Raw genomic sequence first — 17011 nt, 5'->3', positions numbered from 1 at the left:
CGACCCCCTATACCCTTTCCCACCACTGTCCTGATGGCCCCTTGCGGCGAACCTGGTAACGGGCGGGGGAGGGTCACCCGGGGGAGGGGCCTGAAGCCGAGCACAGCAAGATCCCAAGAGCAGGAGTGAGGGGAGAAGGCCACGAGGGGACGGACTTTCCCCCCACCGCATCCCCCAACTCCCCTCCCCAGGGTCTTCGACACTCACCATAGACGGCAGACGGGACACTCAGCTTCAATGTTTCACCTGGAAATTCGGCGCCTCCGACAGTGCGGCACTCCCTCAGCACTGACCCTCCGACAGAGCGGCACTCCCTCAGTACCTACCCTCCAACAGTGCGGCGCTCCCTCAGCACTGACCCTCCAACAGTGCGGCGCTCCCTCAGCACTGACCCTCCGACAGTGCGGCGATCCCTCAGTACCTACCCTCCAACAGTGCAGCACTCCCTCAGCACTGACCCTCCGACACTGCGGCACTTGCTCAGCACTGACCCTCCGACAGTGCGGCGAACCCTCAGCACTGACCCTCCGACAGTGCGGCACTCCCTCAGCACTGACCCTCCGACAGAGCGGCACTCCCTCAGCACTGACCCTCCGACAGTGCGGCGCTCCCTCAGCGCTGACCCTCCCACAGTGCGGCACTCCCTCAGCACTGACCCTCCGACAGTGCGGCGCTCCCTCAGCGCTGACCCTCCCACAGTGCGGCGTTCCCTCAGCACTGACCCTCCGACAGTGCGGCTCTCCCTCGGCACTGACTCCGGGGGAGAGGGTGGGGCTCCTCTGAGGTCAGTGAAACTTGTCCAGCCTCTGCCCTGAGCGAGGGCACCAAACCTGAACGTGTTGCCCATAGCAACGGACTTCACACATGTTGGCAAAGACTCCATGGCGTCACCCCTCACGCCCCCATGTCCTGTAAGCCCCTCGAGCCTGTAACACAGGAACAGGAGGAGGCCATTCAGCCCCTTTCCAGCCTGTTAAACAGGAACTGGAGGAGGCCATTCAGCCCCTCGAGCCTGTTACACAGGAACAGGAGGAGGCCATTCAGCCCCTCTCCAGCCTGTTACACAGGGACAGGAGGAGGCCATTCAGCCCCTCTCGAGCCTGTTACACAGGAACAGGAGGAGGCCATTCAGCCCTTCCAACCTGTTCCATAATTCAATCCGATGATGGCCGCTCGCTATCTTCCTCCCATCTACCAACTTCGATTCCGTAACCTTTAACACCCCCCCAACCTTACCCAACAAAAACCTATCAACCTTGGGTTGGAAATTTCCAATTGAACCCCCCTCAACCTGGACAGCTTTTTGGGTGGTGGGGTGGGAGGGGGGGGGCGGGGGGGTTGGGTAGAGAGTTCCAGATTCCCGCTCCCCTGTGTGTGAGGAAGCGCTTTGTGACATCCCTCCCTGAACCTCCCCGTTCTCAGTATCAGCTCCTGCCCCCTCCTTCCGGACTCGTCCCCCCCCAACCCCCCCACCACCCCCACCCTCCACCGCCCTCACCCCCCCACCACCCGAGGAAGCAGCTTCCCTCCATCGACCCTGCCGAATCCTCCAACCGCCCCAAACAGCCTCGACCGGATCCCCCCCCACCACCACCCCCCCCCCCCCACCGACTTAACACCCGCCCGATTCTCGAGGGGACACAAGCAAGGGGGGGGGGAGGCGGGGGAGGGCAACTCGAGGGGTATTTCCGGCTCGGCAGAGCAGATTCCCGGAAGGGCAGGGATTGCCGCACGAGGAGGAGAGATCGGGGCCGACTAGGCCCGGTTCACTGGAGTTGAGGAGAAGGAAGCGGTGCTGCGGGGGGGGGAGGGTGGGGGGGTGGGAGTCTCACCGCAAGGTATAAAATCCAGGCCGGGGGTGGATGGATGGACCCGTTGCGGGGGTGATGTTACCTCCGTGCTGGGTTGGCAGCGCGGATGGTGGTGGTGGGTGGGGGGGGTTGGTGGAGGAGGGGTTGCGTCTGGAACGAGGGGGGGGTCTCGGTCTCAGGATAGGGGGTAGGCCGCTTTAGAGCTGAGACGAGGAGAAACCTCTTCGCTCGGGGGTGATGGGGGGTGGGGAGGTGAACCTGTGGGGATCCTCTACCGCTAGAGGAAGGGCGGGCGGGGGGGGGGGGGCGGGAGCGAGTCGCCGACTACATTTAAGAAGGAAATGGATAGATTCCCGGGCACCAAAGGCGTCGAGGGGTACGGGGAGAGAGAGAGAGAGAGAGAGAGAGAGAGCGGGAGTACGGAGTTGACGTAGAGGATCCTGTAGAAGGGCGCAGCGGGTAGGCCTGAATGGCCCACTCCTGCTCCGATTTTGCGTCCGGTGACCCGACGCTTCCGCCGGTCGGTTTTAACCCCTCTCGTTCTCTCTCTCTCTCTCTGTCCCTTTCTCTCTGCCTCTCCCCTTCCCCCCGCCCCCCCCACTACAGGTGGAGATGCTGGAGCGCAAGTATGGGGGCTACTTCCTGAGCCGAAGAGCGGCCAGGACCATCCAGACCGCCTTCCGCCAGTACCGCATGAACAAGAACTTCGAGCGACTGCGGAGCTCCCTGTCCGAAAGCCGGATGTCCCGCCGGATTGTGCTGTCCAACATGCGCATGCAGTACTCCTTCGAGGAGTACGAGAAGGGGCACGGGGCCGGCTTCGAGAGCCGGCAGGCCTCGGTGCGCTCCGAGCGGACAGGGCTGGGCTCCCGCACCCACTCCGAGCGCAGCGACCCCTTCGGCGGCGCCGAGGTGGAGTCCACCACTGCCTCCAGCGACTTCACCAACGAGGTGACCGAGCTGGAGGACGCCTTCTCCCGGCAGGTGCGCACCCTGGCCGAGTCCATCGACGAGGCGCTCGGCTGCCGACCGGCGCCGCCCGGCACCGCCGGCGAGGGGGGCGACCCCTTCGAGGGCCGGGGCGAGCCCCAGCGGGCCAAGAATGAGGACTCCGCCACCACCTACAGTGACGTCACCCTCTACATCGACGAGGGCGAGGCGCCGGCCTCGCCCCTCTCCTCGGAGCGGGCGCCCAGCTCCGAGCAGGAGCTGCACCCGCACCACCACCCCCACCACCCGGCCGGCGCCGCCGGCGCCCCCTCCCTCCCACACCACCACCACCACCCGCAGCACCACCACCACCACCACCACCAGCAGCAGCAGGGGGGGCCGGAGTACTGGGGGGTCGCCGGCGGGCAGGGGAGGGAGGCCGAGGGCGGGCGCCGGATCCCCGGCTGCATGGAGTGCCGGGACTACCGCCGGCGGGCGGCCCACCTGCCCCTGCTGACCATCGAGCCCCCCAGCGACAGCTCAGTGGACATGAGCGACCGCTCGGACCGGGGGTCCCTCAGCCGCCAGCTGGTGTACGAGGCGGAGTCGCCGGCCCCGGTGCCGGTGCCGGTGCCGGTGCCGGTCCACCGGGCGCCACCCCCGCCGCCGCCCCCGCCCCCCCCGGCCCGCTCGCCCCTCCCCCTCCGGCCACTGGACGCCCACCTGGCCAACAACAACGGCGAAGCCAGCCGCAACGGCAAGGCCGAGCCGGAGCTCTCCGACGGGGACAACGACAGCCTCAACAGCAGCGTCAACTCCAACGAGACCATCAACTGCAGCACCGGCTCCTCGTCCAGGGACAGCATCCGCGAGCAGACCCTTTGTAAACAGACCTACCACAAGGAGACGCGGCACAGCTGGGACTCGCCCGCCCTCAACAACGACGTCCTCCAGCGCCGGCAGTACCGCATCGGACTCAACCTCTTCAACAAGTAGGTGCCAGCCGCGCTCCCTCCACGCCCACCCGCTCCCCAGCTTCCCCCCTGACCCGCTCCCCCCCGCGCCCGCACCTCGCTCTCTCCCCCACCCACACCCCGCTCTCTCCCCCACCCGCACCCCGCTCTCTCCACCACCCGCACCCCGCTCTCTCCCCCACCCGCTCCCCCCTTCCCACCCGCACGCACCCCGCTCTCTCCCCCACCCGCACCCCACTCTCTCCCCCACCCGCACCCCACTCTCTCCCCCACCCGCACCCCGCTCTCTCCCCCACCCGCACCCCGCTCTCTCCCCCACCCGCACCCCGCTCTCTCCCCCACCCGCACCCCACTCTCTCCCCCACCCGCACCCCGCTCTCTCCCCCACCCGCACCCCACTCTCTCCCCCACCCGCACCCCGCTCTCTCCCCCACCCGCACCCCACTCTCTCCCCCACCCGCTCCCCCCCTTCCCACCCGCACGCACCCCGCTCTCTCCCCCACCCGCTCCCCCTTCCCTCCCACCCGCACCCCGCTCTCTCCCCCACCCGCTCCCCCCTTCCCCCCCGCACACACCCCGCTCTCTCCCCCACCCGCTCCCACCCTTCCCCCCCGCACGCACCCCGCTCTCTCCCCCACCCGCTCCCCCCTTCCCCCCCGCACGCACCCCGCGCTCTCCACCACCCGCACCCCGCTCTCTCCCCCACCCGCACCCCGCTCTCTCCCGCACCCCGCTCTCTCCCCCACCCGCACCCCGCTCTCTCCCCCACCCGCACCCCACTCTCTCCCCCACCCGCACCCCGCTCTCTCCCCCACCCGCACCCCGCTCTCTCCCCCACCTGCTCCCCCCCTTCCCACCCGCACGCACCCCACTCTCTCCCCCACCCGCACCCCGCTCTCTCCCGCACCCGCACCCCGCTCTCTCCCCCACCCGCACCCCACTCTCTCCCCCACCCGCTCCCCCCCTTCCCACCCGCACGCACCCCGCTCTCTCCCCCACCCGCTCCCCCCCTTCCCACCCGCACGCACCCCGCTCTCTCCCCCACCCGCTCCCCCTTCCCCCCCGCACGCACCCCGCTCTCTCCCCCACCCGCACCCCGCTCTCTCCCCCACCCGCACCCCGCTCTCTCCCCCACCCGCACCCCGCTCTCTCCCCCACCCGCACCCCGCTCTCTCCCCAACCCGCACCCCGCTCTCTCCCCCCACCTGCACCCCGCTCTCTCCCCCACCCGCACCCCCCTTCCCCCCCACCCGCACCCCGCTCTCTCCCCCACCCGCACCCCACTCTCTCCCCCACCCGCACCCCGCTCTCTCCCCCACCCGCTCCCACCCTTCCCCCCCGCACACACCCCGCTCTCTCCCCCACCCGCACCCCGCTCTCTCCCCCACCCGCACCCCGCTCTCTCCCCCACCCGCACCCCGCTCTCTCCCCCACCCGCACCCCGCTCTCTCCCCCACCCGCACCCCGCTCTCTCCCCCCACCCGCACCCCGCTCTCTCCCCCACCCGCACCCCGCTCTCTCCCCCACCCGCACCCCGCTCTCTCCCCCACCCGCACCCCGCTCTCTCCCCCACCCGCTCCCCCCCTTCCCACCCGCACGCACCCCGCTCTCTCCCCCACCCGCTCCCCCCTTCCCCCCCGCACGCACCCCGCTCTCTCCCCCACCCGCACCCCGCTCTCTCCCCCACCCGCTCCCCCGCCCGCACCCCACTCTCTCCCCAACCTGCACCCCGCTCTCTCCCCCACCCGCACCCCACTCTCTCCCCCACCCGCACCCCACTCTCTCCCCAACCCGCACCCCGCTCTCTCCCCCACCCGCACCCCACTCTCTCCCCAACCCGCACCCCGCTCTCTCCCCCACCCGCACCCCACTCTCTCCCCAACCCGCACCCCGCTCTCTCCCCCACCCCGCACCCCACTCTCTCCCCAACCCGCACCCCCGCTCTCTCCCCCCACCCGCACCCCACTCTCTCCCCAACCCGCACCCCGCTCTCTCCCCCACCCGCACGCACCCCGCTCTCTCCCCCACCCGCTCCCCCTTCCCCCCCACCCGCACCCCGCTCTCTCCCCCACCCGCACCCCGCTCTCTCCCCCACCCGCTCCCCCCCTTCCCACCCGCACGCACCCCGCTCTCTCCCCCACCCGCTCCCCCTTTCCCCCCACCCGCACCCCGCTCTCTCCCCCACCCGCTCCCCCCTTCCCCCCCACCCGCACCCCACTCTCTCCCCCACCCGCTCCCCCCTTCCCCCCCACCCGCTCCCCCCCTTCCCACCCGCACGCACCCCGCTCTCTCCCCCACCCGCACCCCGCTCTCTCCCCCACCCCGCTCCCCCCCTTCCCACCCACACGCACCCCGCTCTCTCCCCCACCCGCTCCCACTCTCTCCCCACCCCGCTCCCCCCCTTCCCACCCGCACGCACCCCGCTCTCTCCCCCACCCGCTCCCCACTCTCTCCCCCACCCGCACCCCGCTCTCTCCCCCACTCGCACCCCGCTCTCTCCCCAACCCGCACCCCGCTCTCTCCCCCACCCGCTCCCCCCCTTCCCACCCGCACGCACCCCGCTCTCTCCCCCACCCGCACCCCACTCTCTCCCCCACCCGCACCCCGCTCTCTCCCCCACCCGCACCCCCCTTCCCCCCCACCCGCACCCCGCTCTCTCCCCCACCCGCACCCCGCTCTCTCCCCCACCCGCACCCCGCTCTCTCCCCCACCCGCACCCCACTCTCGCCCCCACCCGCACCCCGCTCTCTCCCCCACCCGCACCCCACTCTCTCCCCCACCCGCACCCCGCTCTCTCCCCCACCCGCACCCCGCTCTCGCCCCCACCCGCACCCCGCTCTCTCCCCCACCCGCACCCCGCTCTCTCCCCCACCCGCACCCCGCTCTCTCCCCCACCCGCACCCCGCTCTCTCCCCCACCCGCACCCCGCTCTCTCCCCCACCCGCACCCCGCTCTCGCCCCCACCCGCACCCCGCTCTCTCCCCCACCCGCACCCCGCTCTCTCCCCCACCCGCACCCCGCTCTCTCCCCCACCCGCTCCCCCCCTTCCCACCCGCACGCACCCCGCTCTCTCCCCCACCCGCTCCCCCCCTTCCCACCCGCACGCACCCCGCTCTCTCCCCCACCCGCTCCCCCCTTCCCCCCCGCACGCACCCCGCTCTCTCCCCCACCCGCACCCCGCTCTCTCCCCAACCTGCACCCCGCTCTCTCCCCCACCCGCACCCCACTCTCTCCCCAACCCGCACCCCGCTCTCTCCCCCACCCGCACCCCACTCTCTCCCCAACCCGCACCCCGCTCTCTCCCCCACCCGCACGCACCCCGCTCTCTCCCCCACCCGCTCCCCCTTCCCCCCCACCCGCACTCCGCTCTCTCCCCCACCCGCACCCCGCTCTCTCCCCCACCCGCACCCCGCTCTCTCCCCCACCCGGTCCCCCCCTTCCCACCCGCACGCACCCCGCTCTCTCCCCCACCCGCTCCCCCTTCCCCCCCACCCGCACCCCGCTCTCTCCCCCACCCGCTCACCCCTTCCCCCCCACCCGCACCCCACTCTCTCCCCCACCCGCTCCCCCCTTCCCCCCCACCCGCTCCCCCCCTTCCCACCCGCACGCACCCCGCTCTCTCCCCCACCCGCACCCCGCTCTCTCCCCCACCCGCTCCCCCCCCTTCCCACCCACACGCACCCCGCTCTCTCCCCACCCGCTCCCCACTCTCTCCCCCACCCGCTCCCCCCCTTCCCACCCCGCACGCACCCCGCTCTCTCCCCCACCCGCTCCCCACTCTCTCCCCCACCCGCACCCCGCTCTCTCCCCCACCCGCTCCCCACTCTCTCCCCAACCCGCACCCCGCTCTCTCCCCCACCCGCTCCCCACTCTCTCCCCCACCCCGCACCCCACTCTCTCCCCCACCCGCACCCCGCTCTCTCCCCCACCCGCACCCCGCTCTCTCCCCCACCCCGCACCCCACTCTCTCCCCCACCCGCACCCCGCTCTCTCCCCCACCCGCACCCCACTCTCTCCCCAACCCGCACCCCGCTCTCTCCCCCACCCGCACGCACCCCGCTCTCTCCCCCACCCGCTCCCCCTTCCCCCCCACCCGCACCCCGCTCTCTCCCCCACCCGCTCACCCCTTCCCCCCCACCCGCACCCCACTCTCTCCCCCACCCGCTCCCCCCTTCCCCCCCCACCCCGCTCCCCCCCTTCCCACCCGCACGCACCCCGCTCTCTCCCCCACCCGCACCCCGCTCTCTCCCCCACCCGCTCCCCCCCTTCCCACCCACACGCACCCCGCTCTCTCCCCCACCCGCTCCCCACTCTCTCCCCCACCCGCTCCTCCCCTTCCCACCCGCACGCACCCCGCTCTCTCCCCCACCCGCTCCCCACTCTCTCCCCCACCCGCACCCCGCTCTCTCCCCCACCCGCTCCCCACTCTCTCCCCCACCCGCACCCCACTCTCTCCCCCACCCGCACCCCGCTCTCTCCCCCACCCGCACCCCGCTCTCTCCCCAACCCGCACCCCGCTCTCTCCCCCACCCGCTCCCCCCCTTCCCACCCGCACGCACCCCGCTCTCTCCCCCACCCGCTCCCCCCCTTCCCACCCGCACGCACCCCGCTCTCTCCCCCACCCGCACCCCCTTCCCCCCCACCCGCACCCCACTCTCTCCCCCACCCGCACCCCACTCTCTCCCCCACCCGCACCCCACTCTCTCCCCCACCCGCTCCCCCCTTCCCACCCGCACCCCGCTCTCTCCCCCACCCGCACCCCGCTCTCTCCCCCCACCTGCACCCCGCTCTCTCCCCCACCCGCACGCACCCCGCTCTCTCCCCCACCCGCTCCCCGCTCTCTCCCCCCACCCGCTCCCCCCTCCCCCCTGACCCGCTCCCCCCCGCGCCCGCTCCCCCGCTCTCTCCCCCCTACCCGCTCCCCCGCTCTCTCCCACCTGCCCACTCCCCTGCTCGCCCCCACATGCCCACTCCCCTGCTCTCTCCCCCCTACCCGCTCCCCCGCTCTCTCCCCCTTGCCCGCTCCCCTGCTCTCTCCCACATGCCCACTCCCCCGCTCTCTCCCACCTGCCCAGTCCCCTGCTCACCCCCACATGCCCATTCCCCCGCTCTCTCCCCCTGCCCGTTTCCCCGCTCACTCCCATCCCCTGCTCGCCCCCACATGCCCACTCCCCTGCTCTCTCCCCCCTGCCCGCTCCCCCGCTCTCTCCCCCCTGCCCGCTCCCCCGCGCTCTCCCCCCGCCCGCTCCCTCGCTCTCTCCCCCCGCCCGCTCTCTCCCCCCTACCCCCGCTCTCTCCCCACTACCCCCTGCCCAATCCCCGCTCTCTCCACCCTACACCCGCTCTCCCCCCTGCTCGCTCCCCCCGCTCTCTCCCCGCCCGCTCCCTCGCTCTCTCCCCCCGCCCGCTCTCTCCCCCCTACCCCCGCTCTCTCCCCTCTACCCCCTGCCCGCTCCCCCGCTCTCTCCCCCCTGCCCGCTCCCCCGCGCTCTCCCCCCGCCCGCTCCCTCGCTCTCTCCCCCCGCCCGCTCTCTCCCCCCTACCCCCGCTCTCTCCCCTCTACCCCCTGCCCAATCCCCGCTCTCTCCACCCTACACCCGCTCTCCCCCCTGCTCGCTCCCCCGCTCTCTCCCCCTTGCCCGCTCCCCCGGTCTCTCCCCACCGCCCGCTCCCCCACTCACTCCCACCTGCCCACTCCCCTGCTCGCCCCCACATGCCCACTCCCCCGCTCTCTCCCCCATCCGCTCCCCCGCTCTCTCCCTCCTGCCCGCTCCCCCGCTCTCTCCCCCTACCCCCCGCTCTCTCCCCTCTACCCCCTGCCCAATCCCCGCTCTCTCCTCCCTACACCCGCTCTCCCACGCCCGCTCCCCCACACTCTCCCCCCTACCCGCTCCCCCGCGCTCTCCCCCCCACACGCTCCCCCGCTCTCTCCCCCCTGCCCGCTCCCCCATTCTCTTCCCCTCACCTGCTCTCCCACGCTCTCCCCATCCACTCCCCCACGCTCTCCCCACTGCCCGCTCCCCCGCTCTCTCCTCACTGCCTGTTACCCCACTCTCTCCCCCCGTCCACTCCCCCGCTCTCTCCCCCCCACCCGCTCCTCTGCGGTCTCCCCCCACCCGCTCCCCTGCTCTCCCCCACATGCCCACTCCCCCGCGCTCTCCCCCTACACCTGCTCTCTCCCCCCTACCCCCTGCCCAATCCCCCCTCTCTCACCCCTTCCCACTTCCCCCCTGCCCACTCCCCCCTACCCAGCCTGCTACCCCACTCTCTCTCCCCACCTCCCTCTCTCCGCATCACTCTCCCCCTCCCTTTTGCCTTCCCTCTCTCTCTCTCACTGCCTCCCTCTGCCCCTCACCCCCTCTCCTATCTATCTCCCTCTTTCTCACTCTCTCTCCCCCCCGCCTCCCTCTCTCCACCTCCCTTTCGCCCTCCCTCTCTTTCTCACTCTTGCCCTCTCTCTCCCTCCCTCTCAGCCACTTTCTCTCCTTCTCGCCCTCCCTCCCCCTACTTCTCCACCTCTCTCCGTCCCACCCACCTCTCTCCCTCCTTCTCACCCTCTGTCACTCCTTCCCTCCTCCGTCTCCTTCCCTCTCTCCCTCCTCCCACTGTCTTCTCTCCCCCTCTCCCTTCCTGTCACTCTCTCCCTCTCTCTATCCCACCTCTATCTCTCTCTCTCTCTCTTTCTTTCTCTCTCTCTCTTTCTCTCTCTCTCTCTTTTCTTGGTCCATCTCCCTCCCTCCCTCCACGTTTCCTCCCTCTCCCTCTCGGACTCTCTCTCTCCCTCCTTCTGTCTCTTTCTCTCTCCCTCCCTTTTACCCTCTCCCTCCCTCCCTCAGCCTCTCCCTCCCTCTCACTCACTCCCTCTCCCTACCTCCCTCACCCTCATTCTCTCTCCCTTTCTTGCGCCCTACCTCCCCCTCTCCCTCCCTCCTTCTCTACGTTCCCCCTCTCCCTCCCTCCCTCCCTCCTGCTCCCCCTCTCCCTCCCCTCCCTCAGTAATCCTCCCCGTGTGTCCTCGCGAGGCTGATTGTCACGGGCCACGCGAAGCAGACTCCTCTGGCTGGGTTCAACCCACCCAATGATCTTAACACAAGGGGCGTAACTGCTATTTTCCCAGCCTCAAAACAGGCCATTCGGCCCACCACAAAGCTTGCCTGAGCGGGGTGGGGGAGGGGCTGGAGGAATAAGCAGGAGAGGAGGGAGGCCCTTCAGCCCCTCTCGAGCCTCCTCCGCCATTCAGCGCCCACCATGGCTGATCATCTCCCTCGACTCCGCTTTCCCCCTCCCCGTCACACACCCCCCCCTCCCCAACCACCCCACCCCTCTAATCCCTCGGCTCCCTCCGGTGGTGCGAAAGTCTCTCGCGCTCCCTCTCGAATTCCCCCAGAAGACCGAGCTTCGGAATTCCCAACCCTTGGAAGTGAAGGAATTCTCCCCCCTCACCACCCGAAATGGCCGAGCCCCCCTTGTCCTGAGTCTGTGGCCACACCACCCCCACCCCTACACCCACCAGCCCTCCCCGGCCCCTCTGTGTTCCAAACACGGGGTGGAGGGGGGTTGGGGGTGGGGTTTGGTGGGGGTAACAGGCTCAAGAAGGGCTGAATGGTCCTCCTCCAGTTCCTGTATAACAGGCTTGAGAGAGAGGGGCTGAATGGCCTCCTCCTGTTCCTGTGTAACAGGCTCGAGAGAGAGGGGCTGAATGGCCTCCTCCTGTTCCTGTGTAACAGGCTCGAGAGGGGCTGAATGGCCTCCTCCTGTTCCTGTGTGAAAGGCGATGTGCAAACCTGGAGTGTGAACCTCAAAGCTTTCCCCCTTCTTTCTCTCCGGACCACCACAGGAAACCAGAGAAGGGGATTCAGTACCTGATCGAGAGAGGCTTCGTGGCTGACACGCCCATCGGCGTCGCTCGCTTCATCCTCGAGCGCAAGGGCCTCAGTCGTCAGATGATCGGGGAGTTCCTGGGTAACCGACAGAAGCAATTCAACCGGGACGTGCTGGAGTGAGTAATGTTGTCATAGCTTAGCCCAATGCCAGAGACAAGCAGAGGGAGACAGAAAGAGAGACAGAGAGAGGGAGAGACAGAGAGAGAGAGAGACAGAGAGAGAGAGAGAGACAGAGAGAGAGAGAGACAGAGAGAGAGAGAGAGACTGAGAGAGAGAGAGAGAGAGACTGAGAGAGAGAGAGAGAGAGACAGGGAGAGGGAGGGAGAGAGAGACGGAGAGAGACACAGAAAGAGAGAGTGAGAGAGACAGTGAGAGAGACAGAGAGAGAGTGAGAGAGAGAGTGAGAGAGAGAGACAGAGAGAGAGAGACAGAGAGAGAGAGACAGAGAGAGAGAGACAGAGAGAGACAGAGAGAGAGAGAGTGTGAGAGAGAGAGACAGAGAGAGAGAGACAGAGATAGAGAGAGAAAAAGTGAGACAGAGACCAAGAGAGAGAGAGAGAGAGAGAGACAGACAGAGAGAGAGAGGGAGACAGAGAGAGAGAGCGGGAGGCAGAGTGAGACAGAGAGAGAGAGAAAGAGAGGGAGACAGACAGAGAGAGAGAGAGACAAGAAGAGAGAGGGAGACAGAGAGGGTGGAGAGGTTTAGGGAGGGAATTCCAGAGCTCAGGGCCCCCCCCCAGGCAGCTGAAGGCACGGCCGCCAATGGTGGAGCGATGGGAATCGGGGGATGCGCGAGAGGCCGGAATTGGAGGAGCGCAGAGATCTCAGAGGGTTGTAGGAGGTTACAGAGATAGGGAGGGTTGTAGGGGCTGGAGGAGGTCACAGAGATAGGGAGGGGTGTAGGGGCTGGAGGAGGTTACAGAGATAGGGAGGGTTGTAGGGGCTGGAGGAGGTCACAGAGATAGGGAGGGTTGTAGGGGCTGGAGGAGTTTACAGAGATAGGGAGGAAATGCAGAGATTTGAGAACAAAGATGAGAATTTTAAAATAGAGGTGTGTCAGACTGGGAGCCAGTGTAGGTTAGTGAGCACGGTTGGCATGGTGGGGGGTGTGTGGCGATGTGTGTACAGGAGATAATGGCTCTGGGATGAGAGCACTGAGGCACATATATTGGTTTGAAGTGTGAACGGTGTGTTTGAGTGTCCTTGGGCATGGGTGTCACTGGCCATGCCCAGCATTTATTGCCCATCCCTAATTGCCCCTTGAGAAGGTGGTGGGTGAGCCGCCTTCTTGAGCCGCTGCAGTCCCGTGTGGTGTAGGTACACCCACCGCGCTGTTAGGGAGGGAGTTCCGGGATTTGGACCCAGCGACAGTGAAGGAACGGCCGATATGTTTCCAAGTCGGGATGGTGAGTGGCTCGGAGGGGAACTTGCAGGTGGTGGGGTTCCCCGTGTGTCTGCTGCCCTCTTCCTTCTAGGTGGTAGAGGTGGTGGGTTTGGGCGGCGCTGTCGAAGGAGCCTTGGCGAGTTGCTGCAGTGCATCTTGTAGGTGGTACACACACTGTGCTGCCCCTGTGCGTCGGTGGCGGAGGGAGTGAATGTGTGTGGATGGGGAACCGATCAAGTGGGGCTGCTTTGTCCTGGACGGTGCAGAGCTTCTTGAGTGCTGTGGGAGCTGCAACTCATCCAGGCAAGTGGGGAGTGTCCCATCCCACTCCTGACTTGTGCCTTGTAGATGGAGGAGGTGAGTTACTCTCCGCAGGATTCCCAGCCTCTGACCTGCTCTTGTAGCCACAGTGTTTATATGGCTGGGTCCAGTCCGGTTTCTGGTCGATGGTAACCCCCAGGATGTCGATGGATACAGGCCCTAGTGTCAAACAGGAACGTGCACCCCTTTGACCGTGAGGGTCTCCCTCTCGCCCTCTGCCTGTCTAACTCCTGTTCCCTGCCCTCAGCTGTGTGGTGGATGAGATGGACTTTGGAGGGATGGAGCTGGACGAGGCATTGCGGAAGTTCCAGGCGCACATCCGAGTCCAAGGAGAGGCCCAGAAAGTCGAGCGGCTGATTGAATCTTTCAGGTAGGCCCCTGATTTGGGGGGATGGGGGGGGTGGTGGGGGGCGGCGTTGGTTGAAGGGGCAGCTGCTCCATTGATATGCGCATGTCAGATCGAGACCCTCCCTCACCCCGTGTCCCCCTAACGGTCACTCCCTCCCTCCTCCGGCCTGCAGAAGCCTAACGTCGGCCTAACTGCCCCCTCTCACCCCCGGAGCCTCGCCTGTGGTGGGCCTGTGCTTAAGAACACCAGACCATAAAAATTAGAAGAAGGGGGAGGCCATTCGGCCCCTCAATCCTCCTCCCCCCATTCGATAAGATCGTGGCTGAGCTGATTGTTCCTCAACTCCACTTCCCTGTCCGTCCCCCCCATAACCCTCCACTCCCCTCGTCGATCAGAAATCTGTCTCACTCGGCCTTGAATATATTCAGTGACCCGGCCCCCACTGCTCTCTGGGGGAAGGGGGGGGAGAGAGAATTCCACAGACTGACCACCCTCTGAGAGAAGAAATTCCTCCTCATCTCCGTCTTCAATGGGAGACCCCTCATTCTGAAACTGTGCCCCCTCTCCCCTCGTTCTAGATTCCCCTCCATGAGGGGGGGGAAACATCCCCTCAGCATCCACCCTGTCAAACCCCCTCCCCTCAGAATCTGACATGTTTCAATAAGATCACCTCTCATTCTTCTAAACTCCAATGGGTAGAGGCCCCAACCTGCTCAACCTTTCCCCATCAGACAAACCCCCTTCGTCCCAGGAATCAGCCGAGTGAACCTTCTCTGAACGGCTTCCGATGCGAGTCTGTCCCTCCTTAAGTAAGGAGACCAGAACTGTCCACAGTGCCCCAGGAGTGGCCTCACCAACGCCCTGTCCAGTTGTAGCAAGACTTCCTGACTCTTATACTCCATCCCCCCCCCCACTCGCAATAAAGGACAACTTTCCATTTGCCTTCCCGATCACTAGCTGCATCTGCGTACCAACTCCTCGTGATTCGGGTACCAGGGACACCCAGATCACTCTGCACCTCAGCGTTCCTGCACTCTCTCTCTCCGGCGAGGAATGTACCTGGGAACGTCTGGCCCTCACGAAGGCTTTCGAAAGTTACTAACTGTGCCTTCCCTCCCTCTCTCTCTCTCTCTCTCTCTCTCTCTTCTCTCTCACCACCCTCCCCACCGCCAGCCAACGTTACTGCATCTGCAACCCAGCCCTGGTTCGGCAGTTCCACAACCCGGACACCATCTTCATCCTGGCTTTCGCCATCATCCTGCTCAACACCGACATGTACAGCCCCAACGTGAAGCCCGAGCGCAAAATGAAGCTGGACGACTTTGTCAAGAACCTACGGGGTGAGTCCCAGTCTCGCGCGGCGCCGCCGGCTCGATCCCCCCCACCCCCGACTCAAGGGTGTCCACTTTCGGCCATAGACCCAATCCGGCCCTTCACCACCGACCATCCCGAACCCTCCTCTTGCCCCGGAACAGAAACTCCCTCCGGTTAAATACCGGGGAAGGCCGGAGCCACTGTTGGCGAGGCCCCTCCCCACCCTACCCCAATCCCCCCCGGCTTCAAACTCCGCTCCCCGGCGACCGACTCCGCCCCCCCCCCCCATCTCCCTGGCAACGGCCTGAGGTCGAGCTGGTCGCTTCACCGCCCCGGTGGTCCCCCATCGGAACCCCCCCCCAAACCCCTCCCAAGCTCAGCTCCCGACCTGCCGGTGGTGGGGGGGTGGGGGGGGGGGTGAATGATTACGGCGCCGGGCGGGTTCGGAGCATCGGAACTCGGGAGCTGCGGGGGGGGGGGGGAGGCAAGGGAAGGCCACTCGGCCCCTCGGTCCTGCTGCCCCACCGTTCAACATGGCCGCGGCCGATCTTCGGCCCCACCCCCCACCCCCTCCCCTCGCCCCCATCCCTCGCCTCCCCTCGGTGTCGATCTCCGTCTCGAGTGCACTCGATGACTGAGCTCCCTCCGGGGCTCTGGACTTCCGAAGGTTCCCGACGCCGGGAAGCGAAGGAATTTCTCCACCCCCTCAGCCCAAAATGGCCGCCCACGTATCCGGAGACTGTGACCGCACCCCCCCCCCCCCCCACCCCCGTGTTCTAGACCCTCCAGTCGATGTGTTTAATTGGTGTGGGGGGTGGGGTGGGTAAAACCTCAGAGAGAGAGAGAGGAATAGAAGGATGCGGGGATAGAGGGAGATGAAGTCGGGGGGGGTGGGAGGAGGCTGGTGTTGGGGGTGGGGGGGGGGGGCAGCAGGAACAGCACCGAGCGGAGGGGCCGAAGGGGCCTGGTTCGAGGTGGCAGGCGCATTGTAATCCTGGATAGCCTGACTGATTCTGACATCTCTCCGTGCCCCCCATCTCGTCCAGGAGTGGATAACGGAGAAGATATCCCGAGGGATATGCTGGTGGGAATCTACCATCGGATCCAGAAGCGGGAGCTGAGGGCCAACGATGACCACGTCTCGCAGGTTCAGGCCGTAGAGCGCCTCATCGTGGGGAAGAAGCCGGTAAATGCTGTCCCCGTCAAAAACTCCCTCTACACCGTCCCCGTCAAACACTCCCTCTACACCGTCCCCGTCAAACACTCCCTCTACACCGTACTCATCAAACACACCCTCTACACCGTCCCTATGAAACACCCCCACTACACCGTCCCCGTCAAACATCTCCGCTACACCGTCCCCGTCAAACACTCCCTCTACACTGTCCCCATCAAACCCTCCCAGGACAGGTACAGCACGGGGTTAGGTACAGAGTAAATCTCCCTCTACACTGTCCCCATCAAACCCTCCCAGGACAGGTACAGCACGGGGTTAGGTACAGAGTAAAACTCCCTCTACACTGTCCCCATCAAACACTCCCAGGACAGGTACAGCATGACGTTAGATACAGAGTAAAGCTCCCTCTACACCGTCCCCATCAAACCCTCCCAGGACAGGTACAGCACGGGGTTAGATACAGAGTAAATCTCCCTCTACACCGTCCCCATCAAACACTCCCAGGACAGGTACAGCACGGGGTTAGATACAGAGTAAAACTCCCTCTACACTGTCCCCATCAAACACTCCCAGGACAGGTACAGCACGGGGTTAGATACAGAGTAAATCTCCCTCTACACCGTCCCCATCAAACACTCCCAGGACAGGTACAGCACGGGGTTAGATACAGAGTAAAACTCCCTCTACACTGTCCCCATCAAACACTCCCAGGACAGGTACAGCACGGGGTTAGATACAGAGTAAAGCTCCCTCTACACCGTCCCCATCAAACACTCCCAGGACAGGTACAGCACGGGGTTAGATACAGAGTAAAGGTCCCTCTACACCGTCCCCATCAAACACTCCCAGGACAGGTACAGCACGGGGT

General features: G+C 66.8%; 1 protein-coding gene across 2 annotated transcripts in view; it reads left to right on the top strand.

Moving 5' to 3' along the window:
- Window positions 1–17011, top strand: part of LOC121272838 (IQ motif and SEC7 domain-containing protein 2-like) — an 80497-nt gene that overhangs the window by 40657 nt on the left and 22829 nt on the right. For both annotated transcript variants that reach the window (XM_041179652.1, XM_041179651.1), the window contains exons 3-7: window positions 2418–3733; window positions 11553–11714; window positions 13551–13673; window positions 14826–14992; window positions 16013–16152. In XM_041179652.1, coding sequence (XP_041035586.1) covers window positions 2418–3733; window positions 11553–11714; window positions 13551–13673; window positions 14826–14992; window positions 16013–16152 — 1908 coding nt within the window. The remainder of the gene's footprint in view (window positions 1–2417; window positions 3734–11552; window positions 11715–13550; window positions 13674–14825; window positions 14993–16012; window positions 16153–17011) is intronic.

Source organism: Carcharodon carcharias, chromosome 35 (assembly GCF_017639515.1).
Source record: "Carcharodon carcharias isolate sCarCar2 chromosome 35, sCarCar2.pri, whole genome shotgun sequence".
In the NCBI taxonomy this organism is placed as follows: Eukaryota; Metazoa; Chordata; class Chondrichthyes; order Lamniformes; family Lamnidae; genus Carcharodon; species Carcharodon carcharias.
Note: the sequence above shows the minus strand (reverse complement) of the source record. Positions and strands in the feature narration are given on the sequence as shown.